At 39.7% G+C, this 16,008-nt stretch overlaps 1 protein-coding gene across 4 annotated transcripts in view; it reads right to left on the bottom strand.

The window, feature by feature from the left end:
* The window catches only part of LOC149315689 (Na(+)/dicarboxylate cotransporter 3-like), a 75,679-nt gene that overhangs the window by 25,744 nt on the left and 33,927 nt on the right, over nt 1-16,008 (bottom strand). For all 4 annotated transcript variants that reach the window (XM_089513903.1, XM_089513902.1, XM_089513904.1 and 1 more), the window contains exons 3-7: nt 14,965-15,128; nt 8,536-8,602; nt 7,140-7,325; nt 3,947-4,072; nt 337-432 (exon numbers count right to left, since the gene is read on the bottom strand). In XM_089513903.1, the coding sequence (XP_089370029.1) occupies nt 337-432; nt 3,947-4,072; nt 7,140-7,325; nt 8,536-8,602; nt 14,965-15,128 (639 nt within the window). The remainder of the gene's footprint in view (nt 1-336; nt 433-3,946; nt 4,073-7,139; nt 7,326-8,535; nt 8,603-14,964; nt 15,129-16,008) is intronic.

The raw sequence follows: 16,008 nt of genomic DNA, 5'->3' as shown, positions 1-16,008 counted from the left end.
GCTGCCCCATGTAGAGCGCATTGCAGAAATCAAATTTAAATTACAGTTGCAGTATTGATATGCATTTCTCTGCCTATCAGCTGAGCAGCTAATGGCACAAAATCCAATTTAAATCTTAAAATACAACCCTCATTATTATCCAAAGGCAACAGCTAACTACTGAATGCAGCACTATAGCATCCTCATGTCTGACTCAGGCTACCAGTTTTTACATACTCTGAAATGTGAAGAACTAGACATATATAACTGTAATCAGTCTGCCTCTCTGGCACAAACTCTGCTTCCTCTTTCCCTAATATTTTTTGCCCTCTTTGTATTGTTTTCATTGTGACTTACTTTATTGGCCCCAGTTTCTGATAGTCCTCTGTTATTACTGCCTTGGCTCTGGCTTCAGCATCAGCTCTTATTTCTGATTTCTTCTTTCTGCAGCCCCTTGACAACATGGGAAGAGGATTTTTTAAAATGTTTAATTCGAATATTCTCAAGATCATGCACTTCCCCATCAAATAGCATTGGCTCATTCCTGAAAATGACTGCAAGAAACTCCTTTGCAGAAAAGTATAGGGATTATAAATATTATCTTACCAAAGGATTAAAACCATTGTTGTTGTTTTAAGGACCTTTGGTTGTATATTTCTTGGATGTTCTTGGTGGCTGGGGCTTTTACATTCTGGTTTTTGTGGTTTTAAGTTTGTTTTGTTTTTCTTCATTGATTTAATACAGCAAAAAGTAAGGTCCCAAGGCCACATGCAGCCCTCCAGCGTCAGCTTCACCTTTTTCCTTCCCTGGAGCATTCCCAGCACCCTAAAAAGCCTCATAGTCCCCACCAAAGTTTTACAATTAGCCTAATTTTCAGCACTTTTTAACCTGCAAATGGCTTTAAATGCCAAGAAACCATCAGCAAATGACTCAATTTACCTCATTCATGCACACACATGAACCCTCCTCCTCACCAATCCCCAAGAAGGAAAAAAACAGCACAAAATGGCAGCAGTATCACTTCTGGTACAGCCAGAGATGCAGATGCAGCCTCCAGGTCTGAAAATTGGCACCTGCCCCCTGTTACTGTTAGGCTGTAATCTCACCTTGATCCACCTGGGAAAGGCGGGAAAATACAAATAAATTTTATTATTAATTTATTATTATTATCACACACTTTTCTTGGCAAGATTTGCTTAGAGGGGTTTTGTCACTGCCTCCTCCTGCAGCTGCGAGTGTGACTTGGCTAAGGTCACCCAGTGGGTTTCTATGGCCACGCAAAGATTGAAATCCTGGCTTCTAGAGCCATAGTCCAATATTCTAAGCACAACACCATGCTGGTTTTACAAATACTTTCTATGTGAGTATATGCCTTCAAGTTCCCTGTTGACTTATCATGCCCTTAGGAATTTCATAGGGTTTTCTTAGGGAAAGAGTAATCTGAGGTGGTTTTGCCAGTTCCATCCTCCTCAGAATAAAACTGCCACCCCAGCAAAACCTGGAGGATGCACTCATCCCTTCTCACCTCACAGCACAAGGAGGGCCCAATTGGGTGTCACCTCTCTTCTCAGGTGTCACCTAGTGCAAGCCACACACCCCTAGTGATGCCACTGGGTTATGCAGATGAGAGAATATCACAGAAGCAGATAACAAGAAATGGTTCAACACAGGAGCCCTTTCCAGTTTGCATCCTGGCATCCCTACACACTTTGCTGTTTGACTTTTCCTGTACGAAGCACAAAAGCCACGCACAAAGACAGTACCACCAGTTGAAAGCAAGCAATTAAAGCAGATTGAAATTACTTTAACACTATTCAATTAACCTAATAGTTCCTGGGAAAGTATTTTACAGATTGCGGGTTATGGGTGAATTTATACTAAATTCATAAGACACATCACTCTGGAGAATTTTTTCTCAAGAGAAGGCGACATCACTGAAAAAGCCCAAGATCTATCTCCTTCCATCCATTTATCAGAGGACCTTCTTTAGCAGCAGCTTAGCAGATCTTGAAAAAGAAGCAGGAATGCAAATAAAATGTTAAATAATATGAAACTGATATAATATAGAGTGGGAGTAAGGCCAACCTGTTGAGGAGTTGCAGGATGTAGAGAATTTTTAATATATATATATATATATATATATATGAATGTGGCTTTGGGGGTTAACGCTGCAATCCCATGAATAATTACATGGATCTCGTACTAAACTCAAGGTATCTGCTTTGGAGTAAACACAGATAAGATTACACTGTTAAAAACATAGTAAGCTGAATTTTGCTACCCAGTCCCAGAGTACTTTTCTGGGCTATTGTTTGCAGTATACATGTACAGTGGCCATGCTGGCAGGGGAATTCTGGGATTTTTACTTCAGACAAGTGACTTTCCAAAGTTTTGTCCATTATCTAATGCAGCAACACTCTTTTTATCCCATTCAATTCCTTTCTCTTAGCGTTTATGCAAGAGATATTAAGCCCTCCTCAATGGCAGAAAGAACCTTCTGTGTAAAGATCAAAGTCTGCAGTAATTCATCACCTTCATGAATCCTTTCGAGGGACAGACAACATTAGATTCCTCATTTCAGGAGATGTCAACATGGGGGACAAGCTGATTCCATTTCTCAAGTATGACTCATATATTATCCAGCCTCCAGTTATGCAGATGACTCACTGATGATGAAACAAACTATCAGGGATTTTGAGATGCAGCAAACGATGAATAATGTGCTTCTGTTTATTTGTCAGGCTTAAGTCTGAAGCACTAGAATTGTATGTGATTTGACCAGATCCTGGAAAATCTTTATTTTTTCCATGCTGACATTTTCCCGGGACAATCGTAGCAAAAATTCCTATGTCACAATTAGAGAGGAATTATTCCAGGAAGAACCAGGAATACGCCAGCAACAAATCATTCACAGGGAAATCCCATGTTGCTAGAGCATTCCTGGTTCTTCCTGGGATAAATCCTCTTTAAGCTTGATGTATGGAAAAATCTTTGTTGTGAACGTATGAATGTCCTGGGAAAATGCCTTTTTAAACCCCTGATTTTCCCCATGTGATAAAGTCCTATGATCAGTTCTCACATTCTCTATTTTTAGGATGGGTCTGATGGCCCATCTTTTCAATTTGGTCTTTTTAATTGTTTTACGTTTAATGTGTTTAATGTTTTCAATATTTTAAACTGTTGTCAATGATAGTTTTCTATGGGCTTTTCGGGCTATGTGGCCATGTTCTATAAGAGTTTATTCCTGATGTTTCACCAGCATCTGTGGCTGGCATCTTCAGGGAATGCTAACCTGGAAGAGGATGGGTATATAGCATTCTCTGAGGATGCCAGCCACAGATGCTGGTGAAACGTCAGGAATAAACTCTAATAGAACATGACCACATAGCCCGAAATGCCCATAGAAAACTATGGATGCTGGCCATGGTGCTCCTCTGGTGCTGTGTCTATATTATTATTATTATTATTATTATTATTATTATTATTATTATTTTCCACTAAATCACTTGGAATCCAAGTGCCATATAGCCGTGGCAATGTGCCAGAGGTTGCCATGGCCCCGATCCAGCTAGGAAAGGGGCAGCATCCCGCCGCCCCTTATGGGCTGTATTTACAGCCCCTTAGAGAAAAAAGTTGGTAGTGTAACCTTTGGTAAACTTAAATCTATATAATCAGTTGCATGGAATGAAGGAGATAAGAATCACTAATGTAGGGTTTTTATTTTTATTTTCACTTCATTTTGCCATTTAGATTTGGGTATTGCTGCCACCCCACACATACACATACAAACACACACACATGTTAGGTTTTCACACAACAATAAAGCATACATTCATCCAGTATAAATGACAGAATTGTTATGGTGCCAGCAGGGAAGAAAAAATCTTCATTTTGGAGGAAGACCCAACTAAACCTGTTATTTTTTTCTAAGACTGGAATCTATGTACCAAACTAGACATAAAAGTACCTGAAGCTAATGCATCCATAAAGAAAGGAGATCCAAAGCCATCCAAGAAAAAGGAAGAGCACCATTAGGGGAAATGCGAACACGAACCATGAGCCAAAATTGACAAGGTCACACCCTGGAAAAAAGCTTGGAGAAGGAGAAATGATTCTGATTAAAATGAGATGATAGAACATCTTTGGCTATGCAAATATGCACCCAAGGACAGTATGTCACCCAAACATTTCAGATGTGATTCTTAAAATGCCATTCTTATCATCTGCTCATAACCTTGCACCCTCCAGATATGTTGTGTCACAATTCTCACCATCCCCAGCCAGAGTGGCCAATGTTCATGCTATCTGGGGATGATGGGGGACCAACACCTCTAAAGAGTGCCAGCTTGAGGAAGGTTGACATAAACAATTTAGAATGAATAGACAAACATTCAAATGCCTGGCTCACAGAATCCTCTACAATGTTCATTCTGCTAGGTGCCAAATATCATGTATGAAAGAGGATGTATTTGCATGTATTTGTATACATATACGTATGTAGATATACATCCCACATTGCCATTTGTCCTCCTTAAAAAAATGGGTAGATGGTGGATATGAGCTAAGCATGAGCATATACCCACTCACTGCATATCCATGATTGAGCAGGGATTCAAATCCTGGCCTACTGAAGTCCTAGTCCTGCACTTAAATCACTACTTCACAGTGACTCTAAAATCATTATAGTCAAAGGAAAAGAGATGACTTGTACTATTGTCAATAATATAAGCCTGTTATAGACTGCCAAAATAAAGCTGCTTCGGGTCTCTTTGGAGGTAGGCTGTTTAAATGATGCATGGGTCCTAAGAGTCTGGAGGTCGCACCAAAGCCATGCTCCAGCCCTAAGGACTAGAGTGCAGCTTTGGTGCATCTTCCGGATTCTTAGGATGCATGCATCATTTAAACAACATACCTCCAAAGAGACCCGAAGCAGCTTTATTTTGGCAGTCTGTAACAGGTCATAGTCAATATTATAGTCAACCTCATATTAATTAAAGTCAATTTCAATGTATTTGATTTCAAATAACATAAATATAAATTTAAATAATACTTAATCACACATGACTGGAAGATTTTGTTAATAATGAGTAGGAATTATTTGTTGTTGTTGTTGTTGTGTGTGTGTGCCTTCATGTCATTTCCAACTTGTGGTGACCCTAAAATGAGCTATCATGGGGTTTTCTTTGTTCAGAGGACATTTACCACTAGCTTCCCCTTTTTGAATATAATACAATAAAATAAAATTTCAGCGAAAAAGTAATTCATCCATATCTATTTTATGTATTTTCTGGTTTTTAAACATCTGTTAAGTTCTGCCCTATCCCATTAGAACACATGCTGAAAATTGGCCTTTGATCCCACAGAATTTTCTATCCCTGTTTTCCTTCAAACAGGGATGTGAAAATCTATTTGTCTGAATTTAATTGTCTTTCCCCAAATGTTACATCGTTTTTTCCTGCCCTTGATACATATTTCAAGACTTATGGAAACTGCGTACATTTTAAGTGCATGTTTGCTAATGTGAATATTCATTTATACCCTTTTACTTAAATTTTGCATTTTCCTCAGATGATTAAAATGTGTATTAGTGTATATTTTCACAATCATTGTGTTTTAGTTGTTCATGTTGTTTTGTGCATGCTTTTCTCTAATATGCCTCAAAAATCTGTGAGGAGGAAGCCAAGGCAGCAGGAAGGAGGGGTGACTGCACACTTCCTTCTCCCCCCAATGCCTCACTTGCTCACAAGGGGAAGGAAGAGCAGGGAAGGCCATTGCCACCACCACTGCCACCTGGCAGCCCTTTCCGGGTGTGGCCAGGTGGCAGGCAGTGATGGAGAAGGAGCAGGTGAGCAAAGCAGTGGGGAGGGAGAGAGGGAGGAGCAGGCTGCCCCACAGCAGCCCTTTCCAGGTACTCACACCAGGTGACACCAAGCCACCTGGTTTGGGTTCTCTCTCTTAGTTCTTTCAAATCTATCCTAAATGCCATCATTTTCTATCAACCTTCAGCACAACCTCTTAGTTCACATGACCTACATGTGCAAGTAAGCATAAATAAAATAAATGTGTAACCTTCCCTCCATCTCTCTTCCTTCTGCTTCTCTCCTCATGTGAAATTTTAGACAGTAAATTCCCCTCCTCTGTTTTTAAGTGCTTTGTTTATTGTTGGCATTACATAAAGGGTGAAAGTTATCTTTCCTGTCTGTCACAGCCAAAAGCATAGATAGATAGTGCCATTTTTTATTTCCTCTACTCAGCGACTTGCAAACTGAAGAAAAAAGTTTGAGACAAGGTCATGCTGAGTCACTCATGTATGTAAGACCATTCAAGAAGTTGGTCCTCACCACTGGTTCCCACTCTTTGTGTGGGCCTAATGTCCATGTTAGGTTGCCTCATTAGGGTATATGGCACCACACACAGAGGTCCAAAAGGCTACATAATAATAATAATAATAATAATAATAATAATAATAATAATAATAATTGCAGAAAGAATTATGCAGAGATCCTTTTACATAACTCTAAAATGTGGACATCTGAGTTGAGGCCAAGGAAGCCAGTTAACTCTGGGATATGCCTCTGCTTCCTCGTAACTGTATGAAGCTCCTGTCCTGCATTTTACTGCACTATGTAATAATCACAAAAATTCACATTGTTTCCTTCTTCTACCACAACGGCTGAGAGCCATATTTTTACTAGTCTGGTGCCATGTGCAGTTCCTGATCGTGATACAGTGTTACAGGATTTACTACTACCAAGCCCAATTACGTGTATTCAGTTCTCACTTCCTTCATGGCTATAAAGAACATTCTTGTTTAGGATTCAACTGATTGGAACATGGAACATAACCTTCTAAATAGTGGTGTCAGTATTTTGTAAATCCCTAAAGGTATTGCCACTGTTTTGTAGGTAGATGGTCAGGCTAGTACTTCCACATGGCTGGCTAGGCTCATGATATGGCCAGTGCCTCTTATAACAACACATGGGAGTCTGGTAACTGCCTCCCCCATCCCATGGGCCCTTTGTTGGATGCAGTTGCTGTAACATCTTTATTTTCTTGGAATGCAGTGTGGTGGGCACTAACACTAGACTTGCAGTTGGAAATAGTACCTAGGAATTTCATTTGTTTGTGTTCAGTACCCTACCAGTGCCTTTCCTTCATACCTCTTTAGCTGTCCTGAAAGGATGAGATTTGGGGCAGTTCCAGTCAGCGTTGCTGTTCCACCAATACTGGCTGAGTAAGGGATTGAAATAAGGAAACCTTTCCACACATTTGTTTTATATTCTTCCTCCTTTCTTACATCTGAGGAAACTTCAATTGTGACCTCCTTCTCCTGTATCAGGTCTTTCCTTTAAAGAATTCCAAAAGGAAAAAAAATTAAAATGGGTTATTTTCATATTACCTGAAACTTGTTTGTTTGCTTTTGTTCTGAAAGCTGAGCAAAGATACCTCCCATCACCCCACAGACAAAAGAAAGAAGAAAGAAAAAAGAAAAAAGAAGATGTTTTTGGAAAGGGGCCACAACCTGGTTAGTATGCAAAATATCGCAGGTTTATTCCAAAACAGGTATAATTAAAAGAAGAAATATTTGGAAAGGCCTCTGCCTGATGTTTAGGACAGTCAGTGTTAGTCAGAGAAGAGAATGACATTACTCAGACATGCTGCAGCTTCGCCTTAGTTTTGTGTTGCTTTAGCCTGTTTTACCCTAACTTCTCCTACCATGAAGGAGCCCAAAGATCATAAAGATTTAGATCAATGTACAGATCTTCACAGTTTATTGTAGTATCAGAACTGTCAACTGTGGTTAGTTTTAAGTATAGATTATCCAAATAAACCAGGAAGATATGCCTGACTGGAATCTTGGGTTATTGGGACAAGCTAACCACAGTATTCCTAGTTCAGACATAATGACAAACTGCAGTTAGCTGAAAACAGTAACAAATGCTCCCAATCTTCATTTCACATCCAGGCAGGATGAGAAGAGAGGGTCTGTTCAAATTGTTGTTGTTGTGTGCCTTCAAGATGCTTCTGACTTATGGCAAACCTAAGGGGAAAATATGACAGAATTTTCTGGAAATGAAAGTGTGTGACTCACACAAGGTCTCCCAGTGGGTTTCTGTGGCTGTGGGGAATCAAACCCTGGTTTCCAGAGTCATAATCCAACAGTCAGACCATTGCGCCATGCTGAAACAATACCAAGGCTAATTCATGTAGCTTTAAACCGTAACTTCATGTTATGTCCTAATGCAGCCAGTATTGAAGAAGATTCACCCTTGAATAGATCAGCATAGGACAACCTCATATATGCTTAGGCTTGTTTAAAAGCCAAGATGAAAAAAGCTATTGTTTGGGCTAGAATTCCCAGAACACACCATCCAGCATGTCCAGTGGGTAAGGGATTCTGGGAGTTCTGATCCCAAATGTACTCTTTCCAATCACTGGGTGCTCTACTCTCCTTAGGTATAAAGTTGTTGAATAGGCCTTAACTCCCAGGTTAGTAGTAGGGGTGATTTTTTATTATCACTCCCTTCCATTTTCAACTTTTCCATATAAACTTACTCATCAGCATTTGCTAGAAGTTGCATCTCAGTTGGCACCACATGAAGTTTATTTTGATGTACAGATGCTGAAAAAGAAAGATTTTGAAGAGTTTTTAAGGTACAGAAAAACATTTCCTGAACCACATGTACAGAAGGTAACTAAAATTAAATGGTCAGCCATTTGCAGCTATAGCAACAGAACCAAAAAATCTAGGAAATGGTATACCTGTCAGTGTCCAGAACACATGAGTCTGGGACTTTCCTTTAATTGCCAAGGTTGAAGAAGTAATATTTGCAGTCCTGGCTACAATTAAAAGACATTGGCACAGTCCTATTCCTAAGACACCATTTGATGCTACAGCTATGCGAATTACATCTCTTCCTTCTGCTCCAGTTTTGCTCTGTTCGCTTCTGCCTAATCAAAAATGTGAAGTTCAAATGCTTGCACATAATCTTTAAAGCAATTAGCTGGTCCAGTAGAAAAAGAACAAATATTGTTTAATGTGCTTAATTGACTAGTAGACATCAAAGATCTACCAGCTTAAAGAAGTTTAAGTACAAATAAAGGTGAGATTGTAAACACAAGATAAGACAATAGAGTGGATTTAAAGGTAGTGAGGCAATAAATCAATCCAGTTGCTATAAAGCTAAAAGAATAACCTGGAGCAGAAATATTGGCAAGGGAACCGGCAAGTGAGACTGCTAGTGCTTTCACCATTAAAGCTTATTGTGTGATTTAGCTAAGCAGTTTAGCATACAAAAGGTATATGCAGAATAGATAATATTTTGTAAATGCCAACATGTCCATTTGAATATTGGCAAAGCAATACAATTTTTGAATGCCTAACAACTACCAGGAGTCACTACCCTAAACATGATTGTCAGCTTTCACTGGTTCATGTCCAACAAAGTAAGAGAATGATGAATGAAATATAATATAATATAATATAAGTTTTCAGGTATTCACAAAATTAATTTTGAAAAGTGAGCATTCATATGTGAATATCAACATTCAGTATAACATTTTATTTATATTTTTTATTTATGCAGGTACAATATTTCTCATTTTTTGCTTTGAAAAAGACTTCAAATCAGCTGTGAAATAAATCCAGGCTGAAAGGTGAAAAACTTTACTCGATATTAGTGGGGTAAGGTAAACACGATTAAAATGGATGTTATACCTAGAATTGTTTGTGCTATTCATGGAATTCCTCTACTTGTACCTTAAAAGTGTTTTCAAAAACTTATTGCATTGTTTAGGAGACTTTTGGGGGGCTCATCTCCTGCTAGAATTTCAAAGAAAAGGATGCAAGTTCCTATCAAAGAGGACAGGTTTGTCCTTCCAGATCTTCTGACATACCCTCAGGCATACCATTAAGCCTCCAGAGGTTCTAGATATGAAAATTGGTAAGGAGCTGTTTTTATGTAAATTATGGGCCAACAATGGAATTGTTACTTTAAATCAGATACTTGGCTATGATTCTGATCTCCCCCCCCCCCTTTCTGTTCCCCATGGGCAGTTAAAATTACCTCTGTCAGCTAACTGGCAACGTCTCCAACTGAAACATATGTTACAATCCAGACTTGGCCCTGCAACTTTAAGTGCATCTGAGGTTCCCTTAATATTAGAGACATTAACTAAGTATCCAACCAAACAATTTATATATAAAAATCTGTTATCTATAAATAAATATGACATGAGAGCTTTACAGCAAGAATGGAATAAAGAATTGGAATATCTAGTTCTGATTAATCAATAACCACTGGTTTTTACATCTGTTAGTAATATTAGTAGATAACTATCACCAAAAGTTAGCAAGTTGGGAATCAATTATGTAACCCCTCTTTAGTTAGATTTGTTTTACACTGCAGTACTAAATGTGTCTTATGTTATGTTTTATGTTTAAATAAGGTGTGTTGTTATTCAATGGTTGCTTTTCCTTATACAGTGGTACCCCGGGATACGAATTGACCGCGTTACGAAATTTCCGGGGTACGAAAAAGTTAGATTTAAAAAAACTGTTCCGGGTAACGAAAGATTTTTCGGGTTACGAAATTAATTTCGGCGCGTTTCGGCGTGAAATTCAAATCGGAAGCGCGGCCAGCGGCTTTCCAGCGCCTTTTCGGGTTGCGAAATGTATCGGGTTATGAACGGCGCCGCGGAACGAATTAATTTCGTAACCCGAGGTAGCACTGTATGTAATTTTATGTTATAAAGTATGTGTTTAAAATTTTTTTATTATAAATAACAAGGTGGAGGGGAGAATTAAAGCAGAATTGTTTTTCAAGAGGCTTCTAAAGGAACATCATATCTGCCTTTCTGTTCCTAAGTAACAATTTCCTAAGCTGTGATGAGGGTGTAGCACTAGAAACATGAAACTCCATCTACATCTACTAATCATACAGCAGTTTTCAATAAAATGACAGATTTGGATATTTTAAGTTTCTTAGGGCCTGTACAGACAGGCCAAAATAAAACTGCTTTGGGTCACTTTGGAGCAGGGGTTCCCAACCTGGGGGTCGCCAGGTTGGGATTCCCCCCTGCCTCCCCCTCCTCCCTTTTTCCCTGCGGGTGCTGGCACTAGCGCCGACAACTGCAAGGAGAAAGGGCCGGGGTCGCCTCCTCCCCCACAGGTGCCCTCGAAGGGGCCCGCGAGGAGGAGGCGAGAGGGCCGGGACTACAAACCCCAGTGGTCTTTGCGACCGGAAGTCCTGCTCCTTCTTACCCGGTGGCCCGCTGATTGGTTGGGAGGCTGGGAAGGGGCGGGACATCTGGCTGCAAAGCCCTCTGGGGCTTGTAGGCAGTCAAAAGTCCTGCCCCTTTCTCGCCTCCTAACCAATGAGGGGGTCGCGGGCAGGACTTTCACCTGGAATGGGGGTCGCGGCCCAACAAAGGTTGGGAACCGCTGCTTTGGAGGCATGCTATTGAAATGATGCATATGTCCTAAGTGTCTGGAAACTGTGCCAAAGCAACGCTCCAGTCCTTAGGACTGGCTTTGGTGCAGCTTCCGGACTCTTAGGACATATGCATCATTTAAACAGCATACTGCCAAAGTGACCCAAAGCAGCTTTATTTTGGCCTGTCTGTATGGGGCCTAAGTTAACAAAAACATTAATTTGAAATTTATTCTCCTCTCCCTGGAAACATTCAGAAAATGACCAATCTTTATTTACAGATATTTTTATGCATCCATAATATGTTTGATTTTACTTTACTCCCCCCTCCACACACACACACACACACACACACACACACACTCACTTCTTTTCAACCCTTACTATTTTATTGCATTGTAAGGATGCCTGGTTTAGGATCACTAACCATAGGAATTCTCAGCTGCTCACTGATCTGAACAGAATCATTACTCTTTTGAACCCAGATTTCCTGGTATAAATTTTTCCATTTAGAAATGTTACCTACTTTATCCATTTCCCCATATTAGGATAGACAGAACAGTACAAAAAAAGAAGCACACTGCGGTCAAAGTCTATGGACTTATTCACTCTGCTGCGGAAGGCATGTAAACCTTATCTGTTCAGTGAACCAGTAACTTTTGAGCTGTCATGTTTTATACTTCATTGACTTAGCAACCCTCATTTCTTACTGAAATGATACAAATGTGGCTCACTGCCATATCTCTAATAATAAAAGGAAAGGAAAGGAGTACAAAATAACATACACTTGTCCCTCCACATTCACTGGTGTTAGGGGCACAGGACCCCTGTGAAGGTGAAAAAAACAACAAATAAATAAACAGTACATTTTTTTAACCTGAGAACACTTCTCTCGGAATTTCTAGGTTCTCCAGCAGAAATCTGTGGTCAACATCTCCCTGAATTTGACCATAGAATTATGTTGCAGGACCTACAAATGTCTAGAGAAGTGTTTTCTCTAGGAATCTTTAGATCCTCCAGTGCAACTCTATGGTCAACTTCCAGCAGAATTTTTTGGTGGACCTAGAGAGAACATATTAATAAAATCCACAAATAATTAAATCTGCAAAAGTCAAAGTTGCAAATGTGGAAGGCCAGGTGTAAATGTACTGTGGATCTCTTTTTCCTTTCCAAAGGACTGGGTTTCTGTACTTGTACAGGTTGTGTATATATTGGTCTGTAACCACAGAGTCATAGAAAACACTGAATTGTGGAAGTGGAGGGAATCATCATTTCCAATCCACAGCTAAAGGACATCAGACAGATGGTCATCCAATCTCTGTTAAAAGAAGTCTCTAGTGAAGGCAGGTCCACCACCTTGAGGGAGTTTATTCCACCATCTAAAAGCTCTTGAACGTGTAAGCCCCTTCACTCAATTGCCAAGAAGTTCTTAATGTATAATTGGAATCCATTTTCTTGCAATTTGAATCAGTTGGTTCAGGTCGTATCCTCTGCAATAGCAACAGGTCTTTAGATATTTGAAGATAATTATTCTACCACCTCTCGATCGTCCCAGTCTTCTCTAAGGTAAATTTATATACCGTAACTTCTTCAATCATTCCTAATGGAGTTTTGTTTTTCATCTTTAACAGCCTTCTTCTTGATACATTCTAGCTTGTCAATATTCTTCTGAAACTGTGGTGTCCAGAAGTGGACATAATACCTCAGCTGAAATCTCACCTAAGCAGAATGTTATTATTGTTCTGTTCCTTCCTAATTCTGACTGATGGCAACCCTATCATGGGGGGCTGGGGTGTGCGTGCCAATACAGTCGGACCTTCTTATATACACTGATTTTTTATACACAGATTCAAGCATCCACAGCTTGAAAATGTTCCAAAAAAGTATACATTTCAAATATCAAACCTTCATTTTCCATTTTTTTTAATAAGGGACACCATTTTGCTATGTCATTATATTTAATGGGACTTGAGCATCCACAGATTTTGTTATACACGGGGATCTTGGAACCAAACCCCAGCGTGTAACAAGGGTCCACTGCATTTCTTCAAGGGAAATTTGCCATTGCCTTCCACTAGGGCTGAAAGAGTATGACTTTCCCAAGGTCACAGAGTGGGATTCCATAGCTGAGAGGTTGGATTTGAATCCTGGTCCAACACTCAAACCACTATGCCATTCTGGTTCTTAAAGCAGAAGAGAGTGGTACTTATTACTCCACTTTACCTTCTCTTGATTAGCTACTTTTGCCACCACATCTCACTGTTGATTCCTATTTAACATGAGCTCTAGAACTTTTTCATCAAGTCAATTATAATCAAGCCAAGTGTAATCAAATCATAGAATCATAGAAGAGGCCACAAGGGCTGTCCAGCCCAACCCCCTACCATGCTGGAATATTTACACATGGCATGATATAGCTATCGATGGCTGGCCAATTGCAATGTGTCTGGCTACACATGGGATAGTGTTGTTACGGTGTTCCAATAACAGCCCCTTTTACCTAAAAGAATAAGCTCCAGGAGCCCCTCTCCTATATTGTTTGTATGTGGTTCTTCAGAAGGGCTTCTGCTGAAAATCCTCTGATCAGTCTTATGCCTTAAGCTTTTGGAGAACACCTAATAAGTATTATTTATGCAAACAGGACAGGTAGGGTTTTTGATTTTCTTTCTTTCTTTCTTTCTTTCTTGGGGGGGGGGGGGCAGTATCTCAAAAACAGATCAAGTAGGCCAGAGACCCACATTTACAAGATGCAAATGTTTATACACATTTATCCTAGAAGAGTTGCATACTGAAAAATGTTTTGAAGAGAGGCAAGCTTCTAGATCCCATGCAAGGATCTCATTTAATTTTTTTTCTACAAATGTTTAGAGCAGGAGCAGGAAACCTTTGGCCCTACAGAGGCTGTTGAACTCCAGCTCAGCCCTCAGTAACACAGCCAGCAGTTAAGGATAATGAGAGCTGCAATCTAACAATTGAAGCATCAGAATTTCTTTGCCCATGTTGAGTAGGTTTTCTTATTTTTGTGCTTTCCACCAGTATTTACATCAGAAGTCCTATGAAGCTTTGTAATTTCCAAAGCAAGGCTCTTCATCAGACCCATACTGAGCAGGCCATGCCAAATGAATGAATTCATTTACTTAATGAAGTGCTGAAAGGTCCAGGCTGAATCTCACTTTCAGTGCTTAACGTTGCTTTTGCAATGCACTCCTTTAATGCAGACATGGGAGAGGATTACGCTTTTCCACCAACACAAAATTGCCATTGAGAATTGCTGACCATAGTTCCCCAACAACTTGATTTTTTAACTATGTGGGGATGTGATTTTGACATAATAGTTGCCTTCAAAATAGTTACCTTCTAGACCACAAGGTCCAGAATCTCTCTGCCAGCATGGAAAAAGGTTTCTAGGAATCCCCAAAACTAACTTTTACATACTCCAGTGCAAATTTGTGGACTTACAAGTGGATAGTCCTACAACACCTTGGCAACCAATTTAGGTTTTTTCTTTTAAGAAACCATATGTTTAAAGATCTTATTACTCCTGTGGATCTACCTTGATTTTCCTCTTTCTCCCTCTTGAGCTCCTGGGATGTTTCCTTTTCTCCAAAGAGACTCTTCAGAATAGCCATTGCAATTGGCAGCATCATTGCTGTAGAGGCTGTGTTACTAAGCCACATAGAAAGGAAAGACGTTGTCAGCATCATTCCCAAAATGAGTCTATCAAACAAAAAGAAAAGAGAAAAGAGAGTTTTACAGGGTCATTTTTTGTTGAGAAAATCTCATGTCGAAGGCCTTTTAAGATTAAGAACAAATCTCTCAGTCATATTCTGTAAAACATTCAAGCCTATACAACTGGGAGAACTGTTAATCTGATTACAACAGCATTCAAAGAGCTATATTTCTCTTCTCTTAGTAGTTGGGGGGGGGGGCAGGGATAAGAACCTTCCATATGCTTTGTTTATAAAGGTTGCTGCCCAGCTTTAGTTCTATATTTGTGTTTGCCTGTAATGTTAGTTAGACACATCATCAGTAGTATGTCTAGCTGTAACTTTTTAAATCAATTGGTGTGTTTTTATTTTTGGTTTTTGCCTCATAGTTGTTGTAAGGCTTGCTTCTTTCACTTTTTTCCCCACATATCCCTCTCCCATGACTCTAATGAAAATCAGATTAACTATTGACCTGTTTGCAGCCCAGGAAGCATAGAACTAAACCCTGGGCTGCAACCTGGAAACCTCTTGAGTTGGAATTATGTTCTACCAGAAAACTATTGCAGTAAGATTTCCTTCAAAGTAAAGAAGAATAGAACTGAGGTGCTTTGCGAAAATTCAGATGTCCACATTGGTAAGAATTGCACACACCACAGATCAGTTTGCTTTGGATCCTCCCCTGATCCTTGGCCTTGCCACTGCAGGAATGCACCCCCTGTATCCCAAATTAGATGCAACCTCAGGCCAAAAGCATTTCCTACTTACCCTTTCTTTATAGCACACAACATGGCTCACTTGCTTAACTATTTGGGTTTCATGAATGTATTTCTGGTCTCCAGGGCAAGACTGAACCTATTATTAATGCTTAGTGTATATAATACTTAGTGTGT

The sequence above is a fragment of the Sceloporus occidentalis genome, unplaced genomic scaffold (genome assembly GCF_023333645.1).
Source record: "Sceloporus occidentalis isolate IW3139 unplaced genomic scaffold, rSceOcc1.0.p SCAF_3, whole genome shotgun sequence".
Classification (NCBI taxonomy): domain Eukaryota; kingdom Metazoa; phylum Chordata; class Lepidosauria; order Squamata; family Phrynosomatidae; genus Sceloporus; species Sceloporus occidentalis.
Note: the sequence above shows the minus strand (reverse complement) of the source record. Positions and strands in the feature narration are given on the sequence as shown.